This window comes from Oncorhynchus clarkii, chromosome 1 (genome assembly GCF_045791955.1).
Source record: "Oncorhynchus clarkii lewisi isolate Uvic-CL-2024 chromosome 1, UVic_Ocla_1.0, whole genome shotgun sequence".
Lineage (NCBI taxonomy): Eukaryota > Metazoa > Chordata > Actinopteri > Salmoniformes > Salmonidae > Oncorhynchus > Oncorhynchus clarkii.
In genome coordinates this window covers 59,763,097-59,785,447 of record NC_092147.1, presented here as the reverse complement: position 1 = coordinate 59,785,447, position 22,351 = coordinate 59,763,097, and the positions used below count along the sequence as shown (strand labels likewise).

Genomic DNA, 22,351 nt, shown 5'->3' with positions numbered 1-22,351 from the left:
AGTTCTATTCAATAAAATGCATGAGTTGATTTAAAACCTGTTTAATCCTTTATCATGGTTGGTGTCTTGACAGATTTGTCTAAAATCAGGTGACAAAACTACTTTTCTGTCCTTGGATTTATGGCAGTGTAAGTTGTCAATATATCATATATTAAGCATTAAATCAGTTAAATTAGACATTTAACTGGTTCCCTCTAAGAATCACGGATCTAGCAGTAGGACAGTTGTCAGTATAGAGATCTCAGAAATTCAGTGTAACTACGTTATATTTTGTGTCTCCTTACGTTATGGGGGGGGGGGAAACAGTTTAGTTTTCATGGGCACACAAATCCAAAATAATGTATGCATTGTGAAATCGAATGAGTCACCTTACCTTGGTACTTAAAGCCTAAATTGATACTGTCAACATGGTTATTCAATAATTACGCATAATACTTGCTGGGATCTGCATTTCATGTCCAGCTGACTAGTTACGCCGTGAAATTTTCAGGAAGGAAGGAATTTTCCGAGTGACGGTGATGAACAGATGATGTGATAGCGCATGCGGTGCAACAGCAGCCCTACTGTTGGGAGAAAGGCTCAGAATATTTGTGTTGTCTCATTCGTTACGCCGGTGAAGACAGTTGTGCCTGGATCCACGTTGGATCTAATACCCTAGCAACTTGATGTTGATCATCTGTGGTCTGCTTTATTTCCAGCAGGGTCTTGTTAGATTTAACAGAGAAAGCATCAAGGTAATGAGTTCATGTCTTCATGTGTTTTTGTGCCTCGGATTAGACAGTCTTTTGTGTAGGACAGACGATTGCGCAACGCTATTCCTCTTAATTCGTCTGGATATAATGACAACCATTTACACTATGATCTGGTATTTATTTTTATGTTAGACCTGCAAATTTAAACAATACAAGGTGCTTGAAGTAGCCTACTTGAATTTGGAGCTCAGAAGTACTGAAATGGGCCTACCTTAAATGTGACATTTCCTCAATTTGGTGCTTGAAAAGTTATTGTAATTATTGGAGCCAATTTATAAGTTATCCTGCTCCCTTATACTTGTCTGTGATTTCATTTTTGATCCATTTTGTGAGAGACGGCCACTTTCATGTGTTTCCCTGCGCTACTGTGTTGCAGTAAAACAACATGAGGTTATTAGGAGGATGACAACATCTAATATTGGCTTCCCATACAAATCATTCCATTAAAAAGGAACCTGGTTTTTGGTCACTTTCTCGTTATAAAAACAGCAATGGTGAGATTATTTTACTGATGGTATTTTTCGTAAAACTGCATGGTTGGTTAAGGGCTTGTAAGTAAGCATTTCACTGTAAGGTGAACGAACACCCGTTGTATTTTGGCACATGTGACAAATAAAAATGGATTTGATTTTTGAAATGGTGAGATTAATGCTATCGCTATTCATGGCTTTAATATGTGTGCCTGCGTTGGCCACATAGGCTACAGAAAAATCGCCATGCATGCAATCAATCTATTTAGTCAGGCAATGGTCCACATTCTCACATAGTGTCTTCGGAAAGTATTTCAGACTCCTGGACTTTTTCCACGTTACAGCCATATTGTAAAATTGATTAAATAAAAACATTTCCTCAGCAATCTACTCACAATACCACATAATGACAAAGCGAAAACAGGTTTTTAGAAATGTTTGCTAATAAAAAATAATGTATTTACATAAGTATTCAGACCCTTCGCTATGAGACTCGAAATTGAGCTCAGGTGCATCTTGTTTCCATTGTTCATCCTTGAGATGTTTCTACAACTTGATTGGAGTCCTAAAGGCACACACCTGTCTATATAAGGTCCCACAGTTGACAGTGCATGTCAGAGTAAAACCAAGCCATGAGGTTGAAGAAATTTTCCATAGAGCCCCGAGACAGGATTGTGTCGAGGCACAGATCTGGGGAAGGGTCCAAAGAAATGTCTGCAGCATTGAAGGTCCCCAAGAACACAGTGGCCTCCATCATTCTTAAATGGAAGAAGTTTGGGACCACCAATACTCTTCCTAGAGCTGGCCGCCCGGCCAAACTGAGCAATCGGGGGAGAACGGCCTTGATTAGGGAGGTGACCAAGAACCCGATGGTCATTCTGACAGAGCTCTGGAGTTCATCTGTGGAAATGGGAGAAATCTCCAGAAGGACAACCATCTCTGCAGCACTCCACCAATCAGGCCTTTATGGTAGAGTGGCCAGATGGAAGCCACTCCACAGGAAAAGGCACATAAAGACTGACCATGAGAAACAACATTCTCTGCTCTGATGAAACCAAGATTGAATTCTTTAGCCTGAATGCCAAGCATCACGTCTGGTGGAAACCTGGCACCATCCCTACGGTGAAGCATGGTGGTGGCAGCATCATGCTGTGGGAATGTTTTTCATCAACAGGGACGAAGTCAGGATCGAGGCAAAGATGAACGTAGCAAAGTACAGAGAGATCCTTGATGAAAACCTGTTCCAGAGTGCTCGACCTCTGACTGGGATGAAGGTTCACTTTCCAACAGGATTATGACCTAAAGCACACAGCCAAGACAACGCAAGAGTGGCTTCGGGACAAGTCTCTGAATGCCCTTGAGTGGCCCAGCGAGAGCCTGGACTTTAACCCGATCGAACATCTCTGGAGAGACCTGAAAACAGCTGTGCAGCGATGCTCCCCATCCAACCTGAGAGAGCTTGAGAGCATCTGCAGAGAAGAACGGGAGAAACTCCCCAAATACAGGTGTGCCAAGCTTGTAGCGTCATACACAAGAAGACGAGGCTGTAATCACTGCCAAAGTTGCTTCAACAAAGTACTGAGGGAAGGGTCTGAATACTTATGTAAATGTGATATTTTATATTAATAAATTAGCAAACATTTCTAAAAACATGATTTTGCTTTGTCATTGAGGGGTATTTTATGTAGATTAATGAGGGAAAAAAACAATTTAGTCAATTTTAGAATAAGGCTGTAGCCTAACAAAATGTGGAAAAAGTCAAAGGGTCTGAATACTTTCGGAAGGCACTGTATTTTAGAATGTAATAATAATTGAAACATTGGCAAGGTCTAAAAAGTGGTAGCTAATGGCCTACTTTTTCCCCATGCTTTTTGGGGGAGGGGGGTTCTATATTAGGCCCTATATGTACAATTATATACAATTGTTTGTATAATTTATAACATTGATGTCCTTAAATTACAATTAAGTGCATGAAAAAGTCCCTGAAAGTCCTTGAATTTGACTTGCCAATGTCTGAACCCTGCTTAAAGGATGTATAGTCCTAGGCCTATGTTGTTGTATAGGTGGAGTTGTGGGTTGATCCACTTTTATTCCTCTACTCATGTGGAACTGCATGAAATTCCTTTTTATTTTTGTTCAAATCATTTTTTAATATTGATCCCAATGTCCCCATTATTTATAGAAATACCCATCTACACTTTTGGGCAGTGGTGGAAAAAGTACCCAAATGTCATACTTGAGTAAAAGTAAAGACACCTTAATAGAAAATAAAAGTAAAAGTCACCCAGTAAAATACTACTTGAGTAGAAGTCTAAAAGTATTTGGTTTTAAATATACTTAAGTATAAAAAGTAAATACATTCCAAAAATATACTGGAGTATCTAAAAGGTATAAATAATTTAATATCTTATATGAAGCAAACCAGGCGGAACCATTTTCTTGTTTTTGAAATTCCCGGATAGCCAGGGGCACACTTCAACACACCATTTACAAACAAAGCATTTGTGTTTAGTGAGTCCGCCAGATCAGAGGCAGTAGGGAAGACCAGGCATGTTGTCTTGACAAGTGCGTGAATTGGACCATTCCCTGTGCTGCTAACCATTTAAAATGAAACGAGTATTTTTGGGTGTCAGGGAAAATGTATGGAATAAAAAGTACATTATTTTCATTTGGAACGTAGTGAAGTAAAAGTTGCGAAAAAATATATAAATAGTAAGTACAGATACCCCCCAAAACTACTTTAAAAGTATTTTTACTTAAGTACTTTACACCAATGCTTTTGAGTGATGGGGATTGAATCTGAACACTACTTTTCAAATTCCATTTGGTCAGAGTCAGACATACAACCAAAACTAAGCAAGCTATATCTATCTGAACATGTCTGTGCACATCTATTGCCTCTCACATCCTTCAGAGTCCCTAGCGTGACCTCCTACCCCAATCTTTTTGTCCTTCCAGTTTATCGTTTCCTGCAGGTCAAACACCTCTCTGGTGAGGGTATCTAAGTTAGTCTGGATTCGCTGGTTCTTCTGTAGTGGTATTGCATACAGACAGAGTGAATGGGGATACAGGGTAAAACAATGAAATAGATTAAAAGAAAGGAAAGAGACATGACAGGATAAATTAGAGGAAAAATAAGAAATGCAGATGCGACAAAAGCATTGAATAGAAATTGAGTGAGAGTGACGAAAGGTAAGAGACCGAAAAAGAACAGAGAAAAGATGGGAGGCCAGAAAATGATATGGAGAAGAGATCATTTCAGTATAGAGAGACGAGGCAAAGAAACATGATAAAGAGCAGATGGAGAAAACGGTGAAACAGAGTGATGTCAGGAGACACTGGGATGAATGCGAGACAAGCACAGTCTCACACGCTTGGATCTTCATCAAGATACTGCAGTACAGAGACTACAGAACCGTAGAGAATTGAACTGTAGAAAGAGGTGTAGAACAGGTGTGAACAGATTGCCACCAAATGTTTGTTTTCTTAGTGCAGACATACCTCTATGAGCTCATCTCTCTGGCGGATTCCCTCTTTTAACTCCACTTGTTTGTGCTGCAGGACTGTGCATGTGTGCTTTTGTCTTTCTAGTTCCTGAAATGAAAGAGAAAGGACTGTTGTAAGACTCAATTAATGACAAAGGGAAAACTGCAAAACATTAATCAAACAAGTTTAAAATCTCAACCCCCCCAAAAGAGTACAGTCATGAGCAGAGAGCGATATTCCATATACCCTTTTACAGACAGACTTCACAGTATGTTTTTATTTTGCTCATACATTTTTACCACATTCTTGCAGAGATGAGCCTTTTACATCTCCCATGTGCTCCCGCACATTGGCTAACTGGGCTATCTGCATTGTGTCCCACCACCCGCCAACCCCTCTTTTTACGCTACTGCTACTCTGTTCCATCATATATGCATATATGTTTCTTTAACCATATCTACATGTACATACTACCCCAATAAGCCTGACTAACAGGTGTCTGTATATAGCAGTGCTACTGTTGTTTTATTACTTACCTACACACACACACACACACACACACTTTTTTTCCCGCACTATTGGTTAGAGCCTGTAAGTAAGCATTTCACTGTAAGGTCTGCACCTGTTGTATTCGGCGCACGTGACAAATGAACTTTGATTTGATGCACATGACGGCAAGGGTAGGAGTGGGAGTAGATGTGGGCCAATGTCTATTTTAATAAACCCATTGAATATAAACCATCACAATGATTTACATTATTTATTTGTTTTAGGCAGGTCCTAAGAAACATAAGACTAACACAATTTATTTTCAAAAGAATGGCATATTGTTTTGTTTAACTATGTTACTGGTCTGTGAGGCTGCGGCACCTGAAATCTATAGTTATTTTGTTCATTAAACAAACAAGACACAGGCTATTCTGATCACAGTCAACACAAATTTTACAGTAGGCTAAGAATAATGAAATAACAGAATAAAGTCTAAGGAATATTTTCCCACAGAACTTGCATCTTGGCAACATGTGGAACAACCTCTGTCATATAAAAAAATTCTAATAATACCATCTTTGAAACAGAGCCCAGGGCAAACCCATGTTTTTTTGATTCACGTTTCATCTCTTTCCAACCCTCTCTCTGCTTTGTTACATTGAGAGTATCATCATCATTACACCGATTTATACTATTTTCCATCTATATTTAAAAAAAAACATTTGAGTCGTGTTCATATTTCACAACCTCCTCTGGCTTTTGACGCTGCCTATACACGGTCGTGGACTTCAGGAAACAGCAGAGGGAGCACCCTCCTATCCACATCGAGGGGACAGCAGTGGAGAAGGTGGAACGTTTTAAGTTCCTCGGCGTACACATCCCGGACAAACTGAAATGGTCCACCCACGCAGTGTGGTGAAGAAGGCGCAACAGCGCCTCTTCAACCTCAGGAGGCTAAAGAAATTTGGCTTGTCACCCAAAACCCTGAAAAACCTTGACAGATGCACAATTGAGAGCATCCTGGCTGTATCACCGCCTGGTACGGCAATTGCACCGCCCACAACTGCAAGGCTCTCCAGAGGGTGGTGCGGTCTGCACAACACATCACCGTGGACAAACTACCTGCCTTCCAGGACACCTACAGCACCCGATGTCACAGAAAGGCCAAAAAGATAATCAAGGACAACAACCAACCAAGCCACTGCCTGTTCACACCGCTACCATACAGAATGCGAGGTCAGTACAGGTGCATCAAAGCTGGGACCGAGAGACTGAAAAACAGCTTCTATCTCAAGGCCATCAGACTGTTAAACAGCCATCACTAACACAGAGGCTGCTGCCTACATACAGACTTGAATTCATTGCCCACTTTAATAAATGGATCACTAGTCACTTTAATAATGTGTACATATCTTGCATTACTTATCTCATATGTATATACTTGCTCATCCATATATGTATATTTTCTCTATTCCATTCCTTTACTTTGATGTGTGTGTATAAGGTAGTTGTGGAATTGTTCGATTACATGTTAGATATTGCTGCACCGTCAGAACTAGAAGCACAAGCATTTCTCTACACTCGCAATAGCATCTGCTATACATGTGTATGTGACCAATAAAATTGGATTTGAAGTAAAATAACAGGCTATACCACCTCCACTGATTTGCCCAGCCAGAGAATTAACCGAATGTACAGAGAGATCCGGAGAAACACAATCACATTGATTAAGACAAGTACAGGCGTTTTGGTCAGGAGTAGGCTACTAAGTGACTGCGAGTAAAGAGAACAATAATCCACTCGTTAAGCTACATAACGCGGTGGCAAAATGTTCTCATCAGTGCTCATAAATGAGCCAACTAGACGAGATGATCATGAACAGCACTCACCTCAACTTAGCTGACATTTCCGAGGCCTAACAAATATTCAAACGGAGATTCAGTGAAAAGAAGAAAAAAACGGACATTCATGAATTGATTTATCAAGACCCCACCCCACGCATGTCACAAAGCAGCGCGAAACAGTGCTGAAAGAGTTGACCACACGCGGTAGGCTATTGCTTCAATCAAATGCATTACAACAATTGGATGACTTTGGGAGTTTCAGTAAGCAAGCATATGCCTTCAATTGCATTCGCCTACTTTATTCCAATGTTTCATCATTCAGTGATAATTATTCCTACAGCCATTCTTTATGGATCCATCCAGTTGTGGTTAAAACAAAGAGATGGGTGAAGTGACATGCCTCGCAAAGTTCACAACAACTGCCAGGATGATAGAAAGCCGGACGCACAATTTTACCACGATCACGACTCAGCTCAGCAAGAAAAGAAACAATCAGTTTTTCAGGACCTTGTCTTTCAAAGATAATTTGTAAAAAATCCAAATAACTTCACAGATCTTCATTGTAAAGGGTTTAAATACCGTTTCCCGTGCTTGTTCAATGAACCATAAACAATTCATGAACATGCACCTGTGGAACGGTCGTTAAGACACTAACAGCTTACAGACGGTAGGCAATTAAGGTCACAGTTATAACAACTTAGGACATTAAAGAGGTCTTTCTACTGACTCTGTAAAACACCAAAAGAAAGATGCCCATGGACCCTGCTCAACTGCGTGAATGTGCTTTAGGCATGCTGCAAGGAGGCATGAGGACTGCAGATGTGGCCAGGGCAATAAATTGCAATGTCCGTACTGTGAGACGCCTAAGACAGCGCTACAGGGAGACAGGACGGACAGTTGATCATACTCGCAGTGGCAGACCACGTGTAACACCTGCACATCCGAACATCACACCTGCGGGACAGGTAAAGGTTGGCAACAACAACTGCCCGAGTAACACCAGGAAAGCACAATCCCTCCATCAGTGCTCAAGGCTTGTAGGCCTGTTGTAAGGCAGGTCCTTACCAGACATCACCGGCAACAACCTCACCTATGGTCACATACCCAACGTCGCTGGGCCAGACAGGACTGGCAAAAAGTGCTCTTCACTGATGAGTCGTGGTTTTGTCTCACCAGGGGTGATGGTACACCCATTGTCAGCAGAGAGCAGTAGATCTCATGGTCAGACTGACTATGGTGCAGTTTGACTTGGCTACTTTACTGATTGTAAGACCTGCACACATGAACTGCAAGTACAGTGCCCTCCACTAATATTGGCAACTTTGTTAAACCCTCTTGGGTGTTTCATTCAAAAATATTTACACAAATCTAACCTAAGTAAAATAATTGAATGAAAAAATGTATTCTCATATATATATATATATATGTGCCACAATTATTGGCACCCAGTCAATAAATACTTTGTGCAACTTCCCTTTGCCAAGATAACAGCTCTGAGTCTTCTCCTATAATGCGGAATAAGGTTGGAGAACACATGGCAAGGGATCTGAAACCATTCCACCATACAGAATCTCTCCAGATCCCAAGGTCCATGGAGTCCATGATACTATGTATCCTAACAAGTTGCCCAGGGCCTTTGGAAGACAAACAGCACCACAACATCAAAGATCCACCTCCATACTTCACAGTGGGGATGAGGTACTTTTCTGCATGGCTATCTTTCTGTCTACGCCAAACCCACCTCTGGTGATTGTTTCCAAAAAGCTCTATTTTGGTCTCACCTGACCATAGAACCTGGTCCCAATGAAAGTTCCAGTAACGTTCGGCAAACTGCAGGCATTTGGGTTTGTTGTTTGATGACCGCAAAGGCTTTTTTATGGCAACCCTCCCAAACAACTTGTGGTTATGTAGGTGGCGTCTGATCATAGTTTTGGAGACATTCTGACTAAACAAGTAACGTCTGCAATTCTCCAGCTGTGATCCTTGGAGATTCTTTGGACCCTCTAACCATCCTCCTCACTGTGCGTGGGGTCAATATAGACACACTTTCTCTTCCAGACCACATGTTAACATCTCCAGTTGCTTTAAACGTCTTAATTATATCCCTGATAGTGGAAATGTGCATTTTTAAACATTGAGCTATTTTCTTATAGCCATTTCCTGATTTGTGCAGCTCCACAACCTTTTGTCGCACATCATTACTGTATTCTCGGGTCTTTCCCATAGTGAACAGGAAGTCATGGCCTACCTCTTAAGTATTCCTAATCTCTCAGGAGAACTTAAAAACGTAAAACATGAATGGGAATGCACTTCAGTTAGATTTTACTCATAAGAATTTCTAGAGGTGCCAATAATTGTGGCACACTTTTCGGAGAAAAATCATTATTTAATTTATTTTACCTTAATTTTTTAAAATCATCTTACTTCAATTAAAACGTTTGATTTTTGTGAATATTTTGAATGATAGACCAAGAGGATAAACAGCAAAAAAAAAAATGTATTCCCACAGCCCGTTTTTCTCATATTTACCAAGGGTGCCAATATTACTGGAGGGCACTGTGTGTGGACAAGTTGATAGTGTGGTTGGAGACTTTGGGGCAATTTGTATATTCTCGCCTCGGTCTGAGTCTGCATGTGTTAACACTAGATGATAAAGGTTATCTACGATGCTGTGTGTGTGTGTGTTTAACACTTCACCTTAGACTTGTCCTCGGTTTCCCTCCGCATCTCGGCCATCTGCTCTTCCATCTCCTCGATCACGTCCTTGAGTGTGTCCACGTTGTAGACGAGGTTGGTTTTGTCGTTGTCCAGCTGTGCGTTCGATACCATGGCTTTTTTATACTTCTCCTCCACCTCCGAGAGCGACTCCTACCAGGGACACACACAGATGTTTACACACTTAACCCTTGGTGGGAACTACCGTAGAAAAATAATTACTATGGTAATTACATTTATTTATGGGAGATACAGCTACACGACCACACTGATAATAGAACACTACATTTACTCTTACATTCCTTTAGTATCTCAACTAAGAAGCCGTGTTTGGGATGTTGGAAAAACACCGGTGACAGACAGACACTGCTATAGATGTTGGGTAGGGTGCAGTTCAATTAAATATAACCTTTATTTTTCAGTCTCACCTTCAAATGAGTTCAATTCAATATGACGCATTTTAACAGTGACTAGAGCTCTTACGCTAAATGAAAAATACTCATGTAAAAAAAAACGTACAATTTATGTACACTAGTAATATCTTAAATAAGACCTAAAACAGAGGAAAGGCTCTAATCTCAAGGGTTCCACCGGTTGTCCAGCTCGGGTTTGATTGTGTTTAAGAATCTAAACGTCATCACAATGCTCCCCGCCTTGGAATTGTCTCACATTGTAATTATTGACAAAACCCGAGATGGACAAGTGATAAAAACTGATATCCATTGTGGATTGATTCATTCGGAAGGAATGATTCAAGGCAGTGATGAAAAGGCATCTGAAAAAAAAGAGGCCAAAAAACAAAAATATATCAAAACATGAGCAAGTTCAGCTATTGTGTTAGTAAAGTACAAATATACTTCCTCAGACTCAGAGAAAAGTGAACTTTTTAGGGTGGCTACAGAAAAGAAGCCAGGAGACCATTCAGTGCTGTGTGAATGAAAGCTTGTCGTCATTTTCTGGGACTACAAACCCTGAAACCCATCCAACAGGCAGAGGACTGCTGCAAGACAAAACAATACTTAGTCTTGCTCTTACCCCCAAGCACTGCCAGGGTTCAAGCAAGGCTTTCCATCCTTTCCGTTACCAGTGAGTTTCAAACTGAGCAAGAAAGGTCATGCAGGGAACATGCCATCAGACAGGGAGCCAAGATAGAAATGAGTGCTTTTTGGTGTTGCAGTTAGTGGGTTAGTCAGTGGAGCCCTAAAGGGGGCGAGAGAGGGGGAGACGTAGGTACAGTGGGGTTAGAGATGCCATAAGGCTCCCAGAGGACAAGAGAAGGCATGCTGCGAGCTCAGGCCCCTCTACCTTCAGCTCTTTAAGCCCCTGCATGTACCGCCCCTCTACATCCTGAATCTGGTCCTTTAGATCATAGATATCCTGTAGAGCAGACGGGAGGAAGGGTTGGCTGGGGTGAATCGGGGGAAACCAGGGAGAACTAAAGACAGATTGACAGATTTAAGACAGAGCACCCGTGCTGTTGGCATCTGAAGACAGTCATTTACCCAACGGTGGGCACAGACATACACAAGGACAGCTTTATAGGAAGTTGAAGAAACATGTCACTTCCAGTCTTCCCCGTGCATACATGGAGTCAATATGTAACATAAGGTATTGAGAGCAGGGAGGTGTGGATGTTTCAGATCATCGCTGAACTCAAATAAAACAGTAGTGAGGGAAATAATAAACTACTACACATGGTTCACTGTAAAAAGTAACTTCTCTTGTATTTCAAATCAATTTGACATTTGAATGGTTTTAGTGTTTTAGATAACATTGGTATTGGTACTGACACACTTATCTAACCGTATAATAACAGGTTGTAATTAAACCTTGTAATCAATCAAATGTATTCGCCGATGTCACAAAGTGCTGTACAGAAACCCAGCCTAAAACCCCAAAACAGCAAGCAATGCAGATGTAGAAGCACGGTGGCTAGGAAAAACTCCCTAGAAAGGCAGAGGAACCTAGGTAGAAACAGGCTCTGAGGGGTGCCCAGTCCTCTTCTGGCTGTGCCGGGTGGAGATTATAACAGTACATGGCCAAGACGTTCAAACATTCATAGATGACCAGCAGTGTCAAATAATAATAATAATCACAGTGGTTGTAGAGGGTGCAACAGGTCAGCACCTCAGGAGTAAATGTCAGTTGGCTTTTCATAGCTGAGCATTCAGAGTTGTGTTAATGCAATGGTGTTTATGCGACTGGTGGTGGTGTGTGTGTGTACCCTCAATTCACTCAGACTGGTGTCAGGATCGACAATGCTGCCTGTGTCTGCACTGCCCCGTCTCGAGGAGGTCCCCCCCAGGGAGGCCAGGGTGGCCGGGGAGAGGCCGGGAGTGGTGCAGCGTGAGGATGGCTAGAAGAAAAATAAACAACACAAAGCACCTTAAGTCAAGAGCTCAAGTCAACACAGCACATAACGGACACACCCCAGGACTGTCATTCAATACCGACACTACTGGGCCCTGGCTTAACTGATCCTCCCATTCAGCTCAAACCAGGCCCACTAAGATGATATATATCACCCGGCATTACCACAGCTCTATGCGGAAGATATGAGGAAACAAACAATATGGACCTGAACGGCGTGGCGATGAACGCAGGTAGAAATATGGATTGGAAACCTATTTAATGATTTAGACCTACATTGGTCACGGTCGTCATTGATACAAATAAAATGGCCTGAAGACATGAACACTGGATATCGCTCCTGCTTGTTGTACTCACCCGGCTGTAGTCTACGAAGGTCTTATCACATTTTTCATCCAGCTGAAAGAGAAATAAGGAAACAATCATTTAAACAGACATGCCAACGGCATCTGCAAGCATGAACGGATTTCGTATCCAAAGTGGCACGTGCTTGATGCCGAACCTGATCACACCCTGCAAATCCGTTAGTAGCTGGGGTATGAGTTAGGGACTGCTGCATGTTCATAGATCATACCAGGCATAGACACACTGGTTATTCAGGGCAGAGAACTTTATTCAATTGTCTTTATTTGCAGCAAACACATGCTGTGAAGACACAAAACCGGCCATAATACTATTCATAACTAGCTTAGTCCCAGATCTATTATGTGCTAAATAGCCAACACATTGACAATGACTATAGGAGTTGGCTATACAGCAAGCACATAATTGGGCATCAGTATGAAAACACAGGCTGTGAGAAATCATCCCAAAACACTGCGTGTTACGTGTCCACAACCGCAATCCAGTGCATTCCATCGCACGCCAGTGTGTTGACGGCGGGTAACTTACAGCGTCCAGGTCGTCTGGGATACACAGGTCATCCAAGTCAGACACAACGCTGCCCCTGCGGTTGGAGCGGCTGAAATAGTCAGCGGCCGACTCACTGATGTCAGAGAAATCAGACGACTATTGAGCAGAGACAGACGGATGGTAGAGATAGTGAACGAGGTAGAGGAAGGAAATGAGGTCAGAGGAAAACATGGAAAGTCTAAAAGAGAGAGCCATAGGGCATAGGCCTACATTGGGTCAGTGTGTAATGAAATGTCAACTATAGGATAAAAAAAAATGTATAATTAAAAGGAACAGAATAGATATGTTGTCCGTTTTTCAACGGAAATTGAAAAGGATAGAATGAAGCCTACATATATCAGTGCTGCATACTAACACAGCAGCAAGGCACATCCAAAAAAAGGTCACCAAAAGGGGAGACATCCAAAGTAAATAACCCATATATAAACCCTAGAAACAACAGTGCCCGTTTCTATTAAATCCCCCCTCCAGAGCCTAACCTAACCCCAGGGTCTCACCACGCTGTCTCTCCTGCCGCGACTGTAGCGCTCCTGGGACACGGTGCTGGCAGTATCGTCATCAGAGGAGTTCTGTGAGGAGCATGAGCAGTCAGGATCCCCCTTTATCAGAGTACTGTATCCACATGCACTTGGCACACACCTCACTAACTGTGAAAAGGGAGTCTCCGTTCACACACTTCAAATCAGATGCACTTCCAGCGTTTTCATTTGCTATTGAAGCTCTCGAGCTGTGATGACCTTACACGCTAATAAAGCCTACTGGCATTCTGTATCTGGACTATACAAAAAGACCCCACATTTTAGGTCCACCGGGTCATGTAATTAGGCTGATCTGAGTAATACGGAGTAGAACTTGAACAAATTGACGAGAGTAGTCCCATCAGCCTACATCGTCTTGACCTGCACACCACTGCGTGCAACACATGGCACCTCAAAACGCAATAAAGTGGAAGATACTATACACTTTGGCAATTAATTGTCTATCCAGTCACTGCTATATATTGAAATGTGCAAGGCACTTAACCCTAATTTGCCGCATGCTACTATGGCTGACTGTAAAAACACTGCATTTCCCTGCACCTATCCAGTGTGACAACAAAACATCTATTTATGTATCCCTAGGCATGACGTGAGGATGGCTAGGGAAGAGGGTGTGGGTATGTAGCCTGTTAGTAATGGCAGTGTGTGGGTTTAAGTATGGTGGAGAGTCTCAGTTCCAGGCTTGGGAGTATGGTAACGCCAGACTAGGTTAGTGTACACCATGCATGTGGTGTGACTGAATATGGGGCTCACCACAGGGCTGCTCCGGGTGGAGCACCAGCTGTACTCAGAGGGCTGTAGTGGGGGGAACGACACACAGCATTGACATGGTGGGGACACAGACAGGCCAGTATGCTGCTGGCCCTGGTGACATCATTAAACACTATTAAATTATAGACACACGGAACACTTACAGTATGCAATTGAGAACCAGTGTACGAGCCATACAGACCGTCGTCATTTATAGAAGCCTGAAGGCACAAGGGAGAGAGCATCCAGAACTCAGCAACGCACAAGAGGGAGCAACGACCTCAGTCAGAGAATCTTACAGGCTGAGTAGCACGCCTTTCTCAATATTAACGAAATATAAACAGTGGGATATTTCCTGCATCAACCGATTGCTGTAGTTATTCTTAGTAGAAAGCACTGATCAGACAAAAAGCCATATCTTATCAAACATAGCCCACCAGACCGCATAACCTCGGCCCCATTAAGTGGCCACGGTGACCATTGGACCTAAATATAAATGACCTAAGGAGAACCCTGGCCATGCCTATCAGATGTTACAGAGAGGACTGGGGTCTGGTCTTCTTTGAAGGTGATATGAAGGCATGAGTGTGACACTGACCAGGCTGTAGCTGCGCGTCAGCCCCGAACCAGAGCCAGCGGTGGAGGCCACAGATGGGGCCTGTGAGGAGGGGAGAGGTAGAGGAGAAGGGGTGTGGGACAGTTAGAGGGACAGCCACAGAGAGCAGGGGTTGGTAGGAAAGTGTCCTCTGTGTGAGGAGAAACAAACGCCATTGCTCTGTCCCTGGGGCCCTGAGAATAGAGCGCTGAGATGTGAATACGACTACAGAGTGAGGTGACTGTCCCCGTCAACTGAAAATGGATGAGGTGTTGTATGTACTTTGCATGTACGTCATTGAGGTCCAACAGCAATTTCATTAAAATGAATAACTAACTACTGTAAACCTTCGAGTGCAAACGCACAGACACTATAAAAACCCTCTGTGTGTAGTTAACCATTCACAAAGGGCCATCTCAACTGCCATTTATACGTCCCATAAACTTGAGTAGATAAACTATATTCTTCTTTAAGTAGTTTCAGTTCAACTAACTAGCTTTCACCACTTAATCGAGACAGGGAAGGGCTAGAAATAGGCCAGGACTGAAGAGAAAGACAAACCCGAGGCTGATAGGTGGAAGTAGTAAGAGGAGGAAGTTTGGAGGTGTTCTTTAAGCTGCTGTAGTTCCTCTGATCGTGGTACAAGCCAGTCTGGAGGAGGAGAGGAATAGTATGATATGACCATAAACAGAGAGAGACAGGGGGAAATGAATAATGCACAACATGCCAAAGCTGTGACGTGCCTTTTCATCTATATTTTGCACTATCAAAAATTGAAAGCATCACAGGGCACCGTTTTGTCTATTATGGAACAATTATGTAATACATAAAGCATGCACAAAGAGAGAGAAAAACATCTTCCTCAATAGATTTTCTCAGTTACATTGGCCACCAATGTAATAGGTCCAATTATCTGCTTCCAGTTAGTTGGACCAACGCGCCCAGAGAGGCTCACACTAGGAGAGACCACACACACACACACACACACACTGACCAGCAGGCCCTTCCTGGAGCTGCTGGACACAGGAGCCTTCTTATGCAGGTCGTTGTACACAGAGCTCTGGCAGGGAAGAGGGGACATGAATGGGGGAACACCAGAAGTTAAATCATGCTACCAAAGCAAATCTTACTTAGGGTCACAGTGACCCAAGACCCAAAGCCATGGAAAGTAGTGGTGCTGAAAAGCCTGCAGCACCCCCTGATAAATTGCAATAATGTTTCCAAAATTATACAATTACTCCTGTCTGAACACTGACTGAATTTGGGCAGCACACCAGCCAAATATTGAACAGCTTGTTGCTTTGAGGCTATAGAAATATAACCAATAGAACCCAGCTAGCACATAACGTTCTAAGAACCATGTTTCATAGAGCTTGGTGAATGTGTTTGTCCTATCGTTATTTTGCATACAACCTTCCCATAAGGTTTCCTCATGGTTTTATTTAAAGTAATAGTCTCAAATTGTTCAGAGAACGTTAACAAACAACGGTCTTCTATGGGAGTTCAGTACTTTAGAATAGCGTTTTCTGCAGGCTTCATGGTTCAATTTCAAGTCCAGTTCTCAGAACATTAAGAAAACTTTCCATAAAAAAAAAACAGAAAACATCAGTAACGTTCAAAGAACGTTCTGAGAAGGTTATTTAAAATCATACATTCTGTTCGCAACATCAAAACTCTCTATCATCCATCTTGTTAAGTGTGTTCAGGTGTGTAGGCTGCGCCCACTAATTGGCCACACCTTATTTTAATAAGTGCTTGTTCATTTGAAAATGGGGCTGTTTGAATAGACAAAAATGGACAGCTTTGTATGACAAAAATAAAAAATAATAATTGCATGCTAGCTCCATCATGGTGGCACAGTGGACTAGTTCCATGGATAGGGAGCAGAGCTCTACGGACAATTCCTTTGACCTCATGGTTTGTTTTTTTTGCTCAGCATGCACTGTTAACTGTGAGACCTTATAGACATGCGTGTGCCTTTCCAAATCATGTCCAATCAATTGAATTTACCACAGGTGAACTCCAATCAAGTTGTAGAAACATCTTGATGTTCAATGGAAACAATTTCGAGTCTCATAGCAAATGGTCTAAATACTTATGTAAATAAGGTGTCTGCTTTATTTTTTATTTTTTAATCTAAAAATGGTTTTCACTTTGTCATTATGGGGTATTGTGTGTAGATTTGAGGAAAAAATATAATTAATACATTTTAGAATAAGGCTGCAACATAAAATGTGGGAAAAGTCAAGTGGTACAATACTTTCCAAATGCACTGTACAATATAAAATCCATGTGTATGTGTGTGTAGAGCGTGTGTCTTATGTGTGTCTTTCAACAGTCCCCGCTGTTCCATGAGGTGTATTTGTATCTGATTCTACTGCTTGCATCAGTTACCTGAGTTACATGTAGCCATGGCTCTATGTAGTACTGTGTGCCTCCCATTTTCTGTTCTAGACTCGGGGATTGTGCAGAGACCTTTGGTAGCATGTCTTGTGGGATATGCATGGGGGTGTCCGATCTATGTGCTAGTGCCTTAAACAGACACCTAGGTGCATTCAGCATGTCAACACTTATTACATAAACAAGCAGTGATGAAGTCAATCTCTCCTCCACTTTGAGCCATGAGAGATTTACATGCATATTATTAATGTTAGCTCTCCACGTACATTTAAGGGCCAGCTGTGCTTCCCTGTTCTGAGCCTATTTTAATTTTCTAAGGTCCCCCTGTGGCACATGACTGAAAAAATAGTCCAGGTGCAACAAAACTAGAGCCTGTAGGACCAGCCTTGTTGATAGTGTTGTTAAAAAGGCAGAGGAGCGTTTTATTATGGACATACTTCTCCCCATCTTAGCTTCTGTTGTATCAACATGTGTTGACCATGACAGTTTACAATCCAGTGTTACTCAAAGCAGTTTAGTCACCTTAACTTGCTCAATTTCCACATTATTCATTACAAGATTTAGTTGAGGTTTAGGGTTTAGTTAATGATTTGTCCCAAATACAATGCTTTCAGTTTTTGAAATATTTAGGACTCATTTATGCCTTGCCACCCATTCTGAAACTAACTGAAGCAGTGATTTCACTCGCTGTAGTAGCTGACGTGTATAGTGTTGAGTCATCTGCATACATAGACACAAAAGCATTAATCAAGGCCAGTAGCATGTCATTAGAAAGAATTGAAAAAAGTAAAGGGGCCTAGACAGCTGCCCTGCGGAATTCCTGATTTTACCAGGATTATGTTGGGAGAGGCTTCAATTAAACTACACCATCTGTCTTCTGTAACTCTTTATCCATTATATAACAGGGGGAGAAAACAAATACGTTTTTCCAGCAGCAGACTATGGTCGATAATGTCAAAATTCACAATTAACAAAACAGCTCCCACAATCTTTTAATCAGACATTTTTCTCAGCTAATCAGTCATTTGTGTAAGTGCCATGCTTGTTGAATGTCCTTCCCTATAAGCGTGCTGAAAGTCTCAATTTGTTTACAGTAAAATAGCATTGTTTCTAGTCAAAAAATTTTTTCAAAAGTTTACTAAGGGTTGGTGACAGGCTTATTGGTTGGCTATTGGAGCCAGTAAAAGGGGGCTTTACTATTCTTGTGTAGCGGAATTACTTTTGCTTCCCTCTAGGCCAGCACACACTTTAGATTGACGATATGGCAAACAGGTGTGGCAATATCGTCCACTATTATCCTCAGTCATCTTCCATCCAAGTTGTCATACCCCGGTGGCTTGTTATTGTTGATAGACAATATCTTCACCTCTTCCACACTCACTTTACGGAATTCAAAATTACAATGCTTGCATAATTTGATCAGTTATACAATTAAATGTGCCGCCAATTGGATGGAAAACTAGCTAATGATGGTGAAAATCTGGAGTCAGGCAGTATAGTGTACAAATACATGTGCATGTAAAAAGCACCTTTTCTGGTAAAGCATGCAATTAAAGCGATTAAATCAAGCTCTTCTTATCCCACTCACTATGCAAAACTCTCACACATGCTATCACATTTGAAATCAGTGTGTAATGTCATTCAAGTTTACAAAAGAAGAAAACTAAAATGAACACATGGCTGATTGAACTATACTGAACAAAAATATAAACGCAACGTCACGTTGGTCCCATTTTTCATGAGCTGAAATAAAAGATTCCAGAAATGTTCCATATGCACAAACGGCTTATTTCTCTCAAATGTGGTGCTAAAATTAGTTTACATCCCTGTTAGTGAGCATTTCTCCTTTGACAAGATTATCTATCCACCTGACAGGTGTGGTATATCAAGAAGATGATTAAACAGCATGATCATTACATAGGTGCACCTTGTGCCGGGGACAATAAAAGGCCACTAAAATGTGCAGTTGTCTCACATGACACAATGCCACAGATGTCTCAAGTTTTGGAGGGAGCATGCAATTGGCATGCTGACTGCAGAATGCACACCAGAGCGGTTGCCAGAGAACTGAATGTTAATTTCTCTACCATAAGCCACCTCCAATGTTGTTTTAGAGAATTTGTTGATAAAACTGTGGGCTTGCACAACCAAGGAATTTATGAACAAGTTGTTGGAAACTGTCTCAGAGAAGCTCAGCTACGTGCTCATCGTCCTCACCACGGTCTTGACCTGACTGCATTTCGGTGTTGTCACTGACTTCAGTGGGAAAAAGCTCACCTTCGATGGCCACTGGCACGCTGGAGAACTGTGCCCTTCCCCGATGAAACCTGGTTTCAACTGTACCGGGCAGATATCAGACAGTGTATGTGTGTATGGGGTCATGTGGGCGGTTAGCTGATGCCAACGTTGTGAACAGAGTTCCCCATGGTGGAGGTGGGGTTATGGTATGGGCAGGCATAAACTACAGACAATGAACACAATTGCAATTTATCGATGGCTATTAAAATACACAGAGATACTGTGACGAGATCCTGAGGCCCATTGTCGTGCCAGTCGGTCATTTTCTTTAAGGTATCTGCGATCAACAGATGCCTATCTGTATACACAGTCATGTGAAATCCATAGATTAGAACCTAATGAAATGTATTTCCATTGACTGACTTCTTTATATGAACTGTAACTCTTTGAAATTGTTGCGTTTATATTTTTGTTCAGTGTATAACAAAAGACAGATGAAAGTCACTTTTACTGTGAATCAATCCCTACAAGCTCAGCAAGAGACAAGTACATACAGTGGAGCGGGAGCTCTTCAGAGAGGAGCTACCCTTCACAGAGGAGCTACTCTTCAGGGCCGAGCTATTGGACAGGCCGTCAGACTGGGGAGAGAACAAGGTTCATGTGAAATATGACCACCACAAGATAAAAACAGCCAATAGACAGACGGCTCTTGGCAGAGATCTCAAACTGGCGGCCCGCAGGCCAAATGCGGCCCATGAGCTGATTTAATGTGGCCGGTTGTCTTAGTAAATACAGCCCTCGCGGGAAGACCGAATGTGGTCCCGCAGGATAAACGAGTTTGAGACCCCTGCTCTTAGGAGTGACAGACGGACGTGCTGTGAGTGTGTTCGCACTGCAGATTACTAAAAAGTTGTGAGAACGAACGGCACACCAAGTCATAGCTACATTTTGACAGTTGGTGCATGACACTGCAAAACTGTGAGGTTAAATGATAAGCTAAATGTCTTTTTCATTAGGAAAATGGGTTAGTAATGGACACTATCACGCTGAGTCATTTGCGGTAGCCTGGTAATTTGTCTTTAGAGATGAACCATCTCAGCTGTTTGAATGTCATTACAAGCCACAAGGATGTTAGCCTAGCCCATGACAACATAGAATATAACCCTGCCTAATATAGCCCAGCTATCTTCCTCTGTACCCCAGCTGTAAATTCAACACTGGTCTTTTATGGGCCAGCAAACCCATCCCCATTTCCCTTCTGCACAATCAGTCATGCCATCCATCCCACCTTTACCAGGAAACACACACATGCACACACCCGACACACAGACGCACCACCAGGTCTCTTCGATGAGAGGTGCTGGCCAGGCTTTTATAAGATGAGCTGCCCAGGTCTCGCAATGAAGAGGTTGACTTCAAAACCAGAACACACACACCACAACATAATTACTAAAGGAACATTGATGTATTCCAATTTTTAACAAATTCTAACAATTAATGAGACACATAAACCAATGCTGTCTCGACAAGGTCAATGGTCTCACACATCAGTGTGGACTTTCCAACAGAAATCTACCTCCATATTAATAGTCAGACTAAAATAATGACATGACACCGTCAATGAGAATACGTAAATGTACACACCCTGTAGCTTCCAGTGCTACGGACCGACATGACATCATCATCCTGTTGCAGAGAAACACGGGGACAGACAAATAGGACGTCAAGACAAGTCAGGAAATAAGATAAAGGTGAGAAAGAGATGAGAAAGTATACAGACCCGCCGATGATGGCTACTGGATCTAGTACTAGTTCCAGAGTGCCGGGCCTTCTCTGTGTCGGCCTGGAGATGGAGAACGTTGGAACTTAGAGAGGAGAGGCAGATGCAAAGGAAGGCTAATACTCTACATGCGATTACGTAACCACGCATAACACATCTTGATGTTAATGTTAGTCCAAACTTCTCCAACAACCTAGGCAGCTCCTTTAATATCAGAAACACTGCAACAAGAGCTGTTCAACCACAAAAAAGATAAAGGAGGAAACCTGTGTTTCCACACAGTAATTCCATTGAAAAGTTACTAGCTAGCTACAGCATTGCATACACAGTCCTAAGCACACATCTTTTCGCTGGGTCGTTTCACCTGAAAAAGGATCTCGATACCCACATTCTCAGATTGTTCTGGAATTGTTTGTTCTGGAATTGTTTGTTATTTATTTAAAAAAATACAACTTGTGACTGTGTCAGCGTGCATGCGCCTGGCTAGCCACAGGAGTCACAAGAGCGCGATGAGACAAGGACATTCCGGGCCGGCCAAACCCTCCCCTAACCCAGACGACGCTGGGCCAATTGTGTGCCGCCTCATGGGTCTCCCGGGGTGCTTATGTATGCCAGTTAGGCTCTACAAACCTTGTAAAGCAAATTAATGTGCTTAATTTTAAGAAGTTAATTTGGCAACTTTAGTTGTGCTACAATTAAGCTGGGCATCATATATAATTCACAAGTTACAGACTAATATTGTCACGCATCAAACTATTCTTGATGTAATCTTGTCTTTACATACAGTTGAAGCCGGAAGCTTACATACATCTTAGCCAAATACATTTTAACTCAGTTTTTCACAATTCCTGACATTTAATCCTAGTAAAAATTACCTGTTTTAGGATCACCACTTTATTTTCAGAATGTGAAATGTCAGAATAATAGAGAAAATTATTTATTTCAGCTTTTATTCCTTTCATCACATTCCCAGTGGGTCAGAAGTTTACATACACTCAATTAGTATTTGAT

The 22,351-nt window shown here is 42.0% G+C and overlaps 1 protein-coding gene across 12 annotated transcripts in view; it reads right to left on the bottom strand.

Moving 5' to 3' along the window:
- The window catches only part of LOC139409304 (leucine rich repeat (in FLII) interacting protein 2), a 54,141-nt gene that overhangs the window by 4,090 nt on the left and 27,700 nt on the right, over positions 1–22,351 (bottom strand). For 2 of the 12 annotated variants that reach the window (XM_071154256.1, XM_071154248.1), the window contains exons 5-21: positions 21,341–21,403; positions 21,205–21,246; positions 20,896–20,973; positions 20,115–20,198; positions 15,917–15,982; positions 15,484–15,573; positions 14,926–14,985; positions 14,492–14,548; positions 14,331–14,372; positions 13,536–13,607; positions 13,018–13,134; positions 12,484–12,525; positions 11,981–12,112; positions 11,062–11,133; positions 9,739–9,909; positions 4,724–4,816; positions 4,159–4,251 (exon numbers count right to left, since the gene is read on the bottom strand). In XM_071154256.1, the coding sequence (XP_071010357.1) occupies positions 4,159–4,251; positions 4,724–4,816; positions 9,739–9,909; positions 11,062–11,133; positions 11,981–12,112; positions 12,484–12,525; positions 13,018–13,134; positions 13,536–13,607; positions 14,331–14,372; positions 14,492–14,548; positions 14,926–14,985; positions 15,484–15,573; positions 15,917–15,982; positions 20,115–20,198; positions 20,896–20,973; positions 21,205–21,246; positions 21,341–21,403 (1,374 nt within the window). The remainder of the gene's footprint in view (positions 1–4,158; positions 4,252–4,723; positions 4,817–9,738; positions 9,910–11,061; positions 11,134–11,980; positions 12,113–12,483; positions 12,526–13,017; positions 13,135–13,535; positions 13,608–14,330; positions 14,373–14,491; positions 14,549–14,925; positions 14,986–15,483; positions 15,574–15,916; positions 15,983–20,114; positions 20,199–20,895; positions 20,974–21,204; positions 21,247–21,340; positions 21,404–22,351) is intronic. The other 10 variants (XM_071154274.1, XM_071154265.1, XM_071154328.1 and 7 more) reach the window with 7 other exon arrangements.